The sequence below is a fragment of the Primulina eburnea genome, chromosome 12 (genome assembly GCF_022965805.1).
Source record: "Primulina eburnea isolate SZY01 chromosome 12, ASM2296580v1, whole genome shotgun sequence".
Taxonomy (NCBI): domain Eukaryota; kingdom Viridiplantae; phylum Streptophyta; class Magnoliopsida; order Lamiales; family Gesneriaceae; genus Primulina; species Primulina eburnea.
Window position 1 is genome coordinate 11,067,319 of NC_133112.1, and position 6,876 is coordinate 11,074,194.

At 36.5% G+C, this 6,876-nt stretch overlaps 1 protein-coding gene across 1 annotated transcript; it reads left to right on the top strand.

The window, feature by feature from the left end:
- Positions 1-3,470: 3,470 nt before the first annotated feature.
- LOC140806648 (uncharacterized) lies at positions 3,471-4,907 on the top strand. The gene is made up of 5 exons (XM_073163201.1): positions 3,471-3,677; positions 3,782-3,866; positions 4,207-4,515; positions 4,604-4,697; positions 4,781-4,907. The coding sequence occupies exons 1-5, from the start codon at positions 3,471-3,473 to the stop codon at positions 4,905-4,907; spliced, it is 822 nt and encodes a 273-aa protein (XP_073019302.1).
- Positions 4,908-6,876: the final 1,969 nt, after the last annotated feature.

Below are 6,876 nucleotides of genomic sequence, written 5' to 3' on the forward strand. Positions count from 1 at the left end.
TTTTCTAGCCAGTTTCTAGGGCACTTTGGTGTCGGGAAGTTTCGGAGCTAGTGTCAACTCGAGGAGGGTCGGTGTACTGAGATCGAGACATCATCAGCGGGCTGACGACGGACGCAAGTATAATCCTAAATCCTTAGATAGTGATTTAAGGATCATTAGGGAGAACTTGTAGCATGTTTGTTCTGGTTTGTTAGTGATTTCTTTATGTTGGTATTGTTTAGGTTCAGAGCTTTCTGTCAGATTGTTTTAGTGAGGTACGTGATGTACTGACTTAGATATCCAAGCGTAGTATACACACTTATATGCTGCATATTTATCTGTTGCATGATACATGTTTTACTGCTTTGGCATATTATGCATGACATATCATGTTGAGCCTGATATCTTTTGAGATATAACTCGTTTGTTGGGGCCGCTCAGCCCTATTCTGTATTGTGGACGATGGGGCATCGAGAGCTACAGTGTCCCGAAAATTTGAGTTCCACATGAACCACGTGCGTGCAAGATATTAAATTTCTCATGTATTTTATTAAATGGTTTTAATGCATGTTCATTCCATTAATTTGTGTTTTAATTCATGATCTATGAATTTTTATTATTTTAAATTATTATATGATGCACGTTAAAAACGTTTTCCTTGAGTTTCATGTTTCAGGCGATTACTCGAGGCGGGATCGAGGAAAAAAAAGAGACCGGTGATGATTTTGGCGATTTTAAATGTGGTATTTTATTTTAAGTTGAGGTTGGGGCATTTTAACTAATTTATTATGTTGCTAGTGATTTAAGAGTTTGAAACTTTTAAAATTAGCATTTAATGTGTGTTATTTTAAATTATGGGACATTGCTTTGTAGTGAGAAATTAACATTTTAATTAGCATTTTGATTAGCATTTTAATTAGCATTATTAATTCCTAATTAAGCAATAATAATTCCTTAAATTACTACCTAACTCACGCACACACACTTATACACACACCTACACGTCTAACACACACCACACACATACACGTTTTCTTTCCCCATTATTTTGGAGAGCAAACCTAGGGTTCTAGGGAAAACTCAGCAGCCGCACCCTCCCTTCAAATATTTCAGTAATTCTCGCCACTTTTCTTCAAAGATTTTAGCGCCACGTTCGTCCCGGATCAATCCTCGCACCATCCCCGCTTCGGTATCGTCGTTTCGGTAACGTTTATCATCAAAGGCACGTATATTCTGTTCTTTCTGCATCGATCTTGTCATATTATGTGTTGTGTTATTTTTATGCGTAAAAAGTCATGTGTGGCATTCGTCGTTTGAGCGGAAAATGGTTTGAATGCGTTTTGAAATACTTTTTAGATCTGAAATCTCGTAACTTACTGTTCTGTCGAAAACTGCGACTTTTCAGTCGGGATTCTGAGAAAACTTTCAAAGAAAAAAACGTAGAACTTTTTGATACCTTCGATTTGATATATCGAGTTATTTGGATAAAAATTGAGTGAGTTATGGTGTTTTGCGTGGGACTGCTCAAACTGCGTTTTCAGAAAGTTTGATGTTGATGCGTTCTTGAAGTTTTAATGTTGCAGGCTTCGTTGGGGATCGACGGGTGATCGTTGCTGCGTATAGGTATATTGATAATGATGTTGGGAGTATTTTTGAGCTTTCATTTCATGTCGGTAGGCACTTGAATCAATTAGAAGTCGTAGGAAACGGATTGACGTCATTGGCTATATTTTGCGTCGTATGTGTCGTAGGGTGAACGTCGTTGCTTTGGGGCATTTATACAAGTTTGGTTCATTGTTATGGAATGCTAGGATGGGTCTCGGGGTATCGGTTAATGGTCCGCACAATCAAGTCTAGGATGATAAGCAGCACATGTATTGAATTTTCGTTGGTTTGCTTTTATCGAGGGTACACGGACCCGGACACGGACCCTGGCACGGGGCCCGTGCCGTTGTTTTCTTCTGGATGCAACTTTTGCGTGCCGAGACGGACCCCACACGGACCAGAGCACGGGGTCCGTGCCTTTGTTCTTCCGGAGTGCCTTTTTCCAGTGTCTACACGGACCCATACCCGGACCTATGCACGGGGTCCGTGCCTCTACCTTTCTTCACGACACATTGCACCGCACCTACACGGACCCGGAGCCGGACCTGGGCACGGGGTCCGTGTACTCTAGTTTTTGGGAAAACTTATTGAATCCTTTGGAGTTTCATGTTATGGTTTAGTACAATGTTTTACAAGGCCGATTCATGGGAATTTTAGAACGTCCTAAGGAATTGAATGAACTTGTAAGTAAGTATGATTAATACGTCTAAGCTATGCAAGTTAGGTATGCAGTTACATGTTAGTATGTTCAGCGGCGACGGCCCCGATCGAAGTCCAACGAATCCCTCAACGCCAAGTAAGTATGTTGACGTGCAAGAAAACATTTTTTTTTTATGTTTTTGAGGTATGCTAAATGTCTTGTGACCAAATTATGAATGGGTTTGGAAGTCGGTGAACGTGGCTGAGGACCTCTCCACCCCGTTAAATTATGAACGGGTTAGATCGTGCTTGGAAAGTGTTAAATTATGAACGGGGACCAACCAGCCCGTTAAATTATGAATGGGGATATCATGTATGTGGCAGTGGATACGTCCCTGTCAGCCCAGTACTGTGGTTTCTCTGATCAGGTGTTTATTATGTATGGGTCACTTGCTTTGAAACATCCTCTACGAAAAATGATGAAGTTATGTATGTTCAAGTATGCAAGCATGTTTAAGAAAGTTTATTTTGATGGCACGTCTAATTATGTACGTACGTATGTTCAAGTTCATTTTGCAAGTTCAAGTTTCAAGTATGTATGTCCTATTTTAAAATTGCATGTGGTTTTATTATGTATTACTTGCTATTCCAGTTTATACGTGTTGAGTCTTTAGACTCACTAGACTTGATCGATGCAGGTGAGGATGATTATGTTGAGACGAGAGGTGGCGACCAAGGAGCAGGCTTGGACTGAGCAGAAGGCTAGACCCGAGGACCGCCCACGTTATTTTAAAATTTTAAGCATGAAAATATTAATACTCTGATTTTATGTTTTGATGCGAGATGTTTCGAGCAAGATTTTCTTTTAACAAAATTTTTATTGGTGAATGGAGGATGTAGTGACAACCGTATTGATTTTATTTTCGTATTCAAGAAAATTTTTAATTTTCCGCAAATTTCAAGTAGCAAAGGTACGGTTCGTCACATTCATATTCCAAAAATCAAGGTAATCTTATAGAAATGATAAATCTTATGAGAAAATGAATGTTAACATTAATAATGTTTTTTTAGAAAAAGCACAAAAATGCAAAGTATAGATCTCCAGATTTTCAAATTTTTTAGAAAAAAAATAGGTGAAGAGGTTGGGAGTGCAAAATTTTGTCTTTTGATTGATGAGGCTAAAGACATATCAGACAAAGAGCAGATGGCTATTGTGTTAAGATTTTTCGATCGTGAAAGGGTTCTTAATGGAAAGTTTCTTTGATATTGTACATGTTTCTGACACCACTTCGGTAACACTTAAAAAAGAAATATGTAATGTGCTTGGTCGACATGATTTGCATATCAAAGATATTCGGGGTCAAGGATACAATGGAGCTAGCAATATGCGTGGCTCATGGAATGTACTGCAAGCTCTTTTTCTGAAGGATTCTCCTCAAGCATATATGTACATTGTTTTGCAAATAGACTTCAATTAACGTTGGTGGCTGCTGCTGAAAAGGAGAGTTCTATTTGGCTATTTTTTTCAAAATTGAATTATATTTGTAATCTTATTAAGGCATCTCCAAAACGTCACACTGAGTTCCAATCTGCCCAAGTTATTGAAATTGCATCTATGGTAGCTACTGGTATTCGCGAGGCAGGTACTAAACTTAATCATATGATTTTTTTTATTAATAAATTGAGTTCTCATTTTATTTCTTATTAATTATTTCACTTCTCATTTTTTTCCGACACATGTACTGGCCTTAATCAGATTGGTACTTTCCAACGAGCTGGAAAGACGCGTTGGAGTTCTTATTTTGAGTCGATTTGCAGTATGATAGATATGTACATCTTTATGATTATTGTGCTTGAGCACATGATGGAGGAAGCATCTTCTAATTCTAGACGAGGGGAAGCTACAGTTTTTTTTGATTGCATTGAGATCATTTGATTTCATATTTATCCTATATTTGATGCATAAGATTATGGGGATCACAGATTTGCTTTGTCGAGCTTTGCAAGAGAAGTCTTTGGACATTTTAAATGCAATGGATTTTGTCTCAACTACCAAAGATTTACTTCATACTTTGAGAGCAAAAGGTTATGATATTCTTCTAATGATTGTGCAATCAGTTTGTGAAAATAACGGTATTGAGATACCAGATATGAATGCTTGGTATAGATCTGCTACAGGACGTTCGAACCAGCAAAGGGATTCTATTACATTTGAACATCATTACCGTTTTGATGTATTTAATGTTGCAATAGATTTCAAGTGGAAGAGCTCAATAGCAGATTCAATGATGGGTCTGTAGAAATTCTTAGACTTGGTTCTGCTTTGGAACATCGAGACAACTTTAAGTTGTTTAATGCTGATGAATTTACAATCTTGCAGAGAAATTCTACCCTAATGATTTCAATAAACAAGAACTACATTATCTGAAAAGTCAGTTGGATCATTATATGTTTGATATAATTCATCATGAAAGGTTTCAGAATATTTGTACTATTTTTGAATTATGTCGACGATTACTAAGAATGAAAAGGCACGTCATTATCACTTAATTGACAGGTTGATTCGTCTTGTTTTAACGCTCCCTGTTTCTAATGCGACAACAGAACGATCATTGTCAGCTATGAAACTTCTTAAAACATCTCTCCGGAATAAGATGGAAGAAGAGTTATTAGCAGATTTATGATTGTTTACATTGAAAGAGAGTTTACTGCAGGGATAGACATTGATTCAAAATTTGACGAGTTCTACTCAATGAAAAACCGCAGGGCACATCTTCAATAGTTTATATCTGGTTTGTATCACTCTCTAATATTAATAGTTAATTTTTAAATATTTGATTTATATTACTTAATATTGTTTATCGATTCATTCAGACCAAGATCAAAATATTTTCTAGCTACGTCCCTGTTCACATCTCAATGAAAATTCACATCAATGGTAGCCAAGAAAAAGTCCACGATCTGATATAGTTTTAACTTAAAACTACTAAAGCCCAAACCTGAGTTTCTCCTCTCAACACCGGCACAATCTTCTCGGAATCGCGCGATTTTTTATTCCTTATTTTATACAATACCTAGATCATGCTTGCAAAAAGGGAAACCATAATTTTAAACATCAAGTTATTATCGATTTCAGCTTATGAAGGATTTCCCTTCCATTTTGTGGATAAGATAAAAAGGTGGATTCAGAGAAAGAGCAAAGAAACTCTTAAATTGTGAACATATTTGAACAATCTCCATTGATGAATCGACGAGAAACAATGAAGAAATTGAAGAATTTCATTATCAGTTGATAAAGGAATGAATATACAAATCCTACTGAAAAGATATTTATTTTCTACAGAATGTCCCTATTTATATTCATGAATATTAACTTCTTTGTGTGCTAGAATAACAAACTATGTGATCTAATCAGCAAATTTGTGGAATTTATGATAACTGGCGGGAAGCATCGAGAAACTTAGAAGCCCAAAGTATTGAAACACTGTGTAACACCCCCCCTCCCCCCTCAAGATGATAATATGTTGAACATATACTAAGCTTGGAAATTAAATAATTGTGCTACTCAGAACTTGACGCTTTAGTTATAACATCAGCTGGTTGCTAATGAGTATAGATGTAAGAAGTGATAATGAGATTATCCTGAATCTTCTCCAAAATGAAGTTATGGTCAATCTCGATGTTCTTTGTTTGTTCATGGTAGACATGGTTCACGGTTATGTGGATAGCTGCTCGATTCTTGCAAAAGAAAAACGTTGGTTCATTAAAAACCAAACCCTTGTATGTGAGGAGTCCCCGAAGCCAAATAATCTAGCAAGAAGCTGCTACCATTGCCCGATACTCAACCTCTGCGAATGAACGAGACACTGATGTTTGCTTCTTTGCCTTCCATGAGATTTAGGGAGAACCAAGCTTGACAATATAACCAGAAATAGACTTGCAAGACCTGGGACATGATGCCCAATCAGATTCACTATAAGCCCTCATGTGAATATCATTATTAGCAGATAAAATTCCCAATGCATGTTTTGCTAGAGTAGGTGTTCAACAATTCAACTTGTGGCTCATGTTTTTATTGACTCTATTGTAAAGCAATCTTTATTTTAATAATATTTTACGATTTTATTCAATTATGACATTATGATTTATCTGTATGCCCATGCAAGCTACATAAATAAAATCCTTGAATATACAATAGGTACCATGAGATCTACCTCTCAACGTAAGATCATGAAACTCATTATGAAGTGTATTGTATATTCTAAATAGGTTCCTAGTCGAATTAGCCGCCTAAAAGAAAGATAAAAGTCGTTTGAACTTGAGACTAACATATGTGATGTAAACGCCATGTTTCATTGGCTAGAGAATGCATGGAGATGTCCATTCATACAAATGGGTGATCCTATGATGATGCACTTGTAATGACCGAATTTTGAAAAAAAATAAAATTTTTTCAGTAGTTGTGATGGTTTATGGCTTTAAGTTATGGTATGAATGTTAATGAATGTTATAGAATGGAACTGATAATGGATGGGTAGAATCAAAGGTTGAATTTGAGCTAAATAGCTAATGGAAGTGCAGAAATGGTATGAAAATGTGGGAGTAGTTGTGGTTTTTAGCATAATGTTTTGTATATTGATCCAATTGATGTGA

Excerpts from the sequence above, each read along its gene's own strand:
- LOC140806648 (XM_073163201.1), top strand. The coding sequence starts at position 3,471 with ATGGAAAGTTTCTTTGATATTGTACATGTTTCTGACACCACTTCGGTA. Across the intron at positions 4,516-4,603 it reads AATAGCAGATTCAATGATGG|AGAAATTCTACCCTAATGAT; the intron begins GTCTGTAGAAAT and ends ACAATCTTGCAG. Across the intron at positions 4,698-4,780 it reads GATATAATTCATCATGAAAG|GTTGATTCGTCTTGTTTTAA; the intron begins GTTTCAGAATAT and ends CTTAATTGACAG.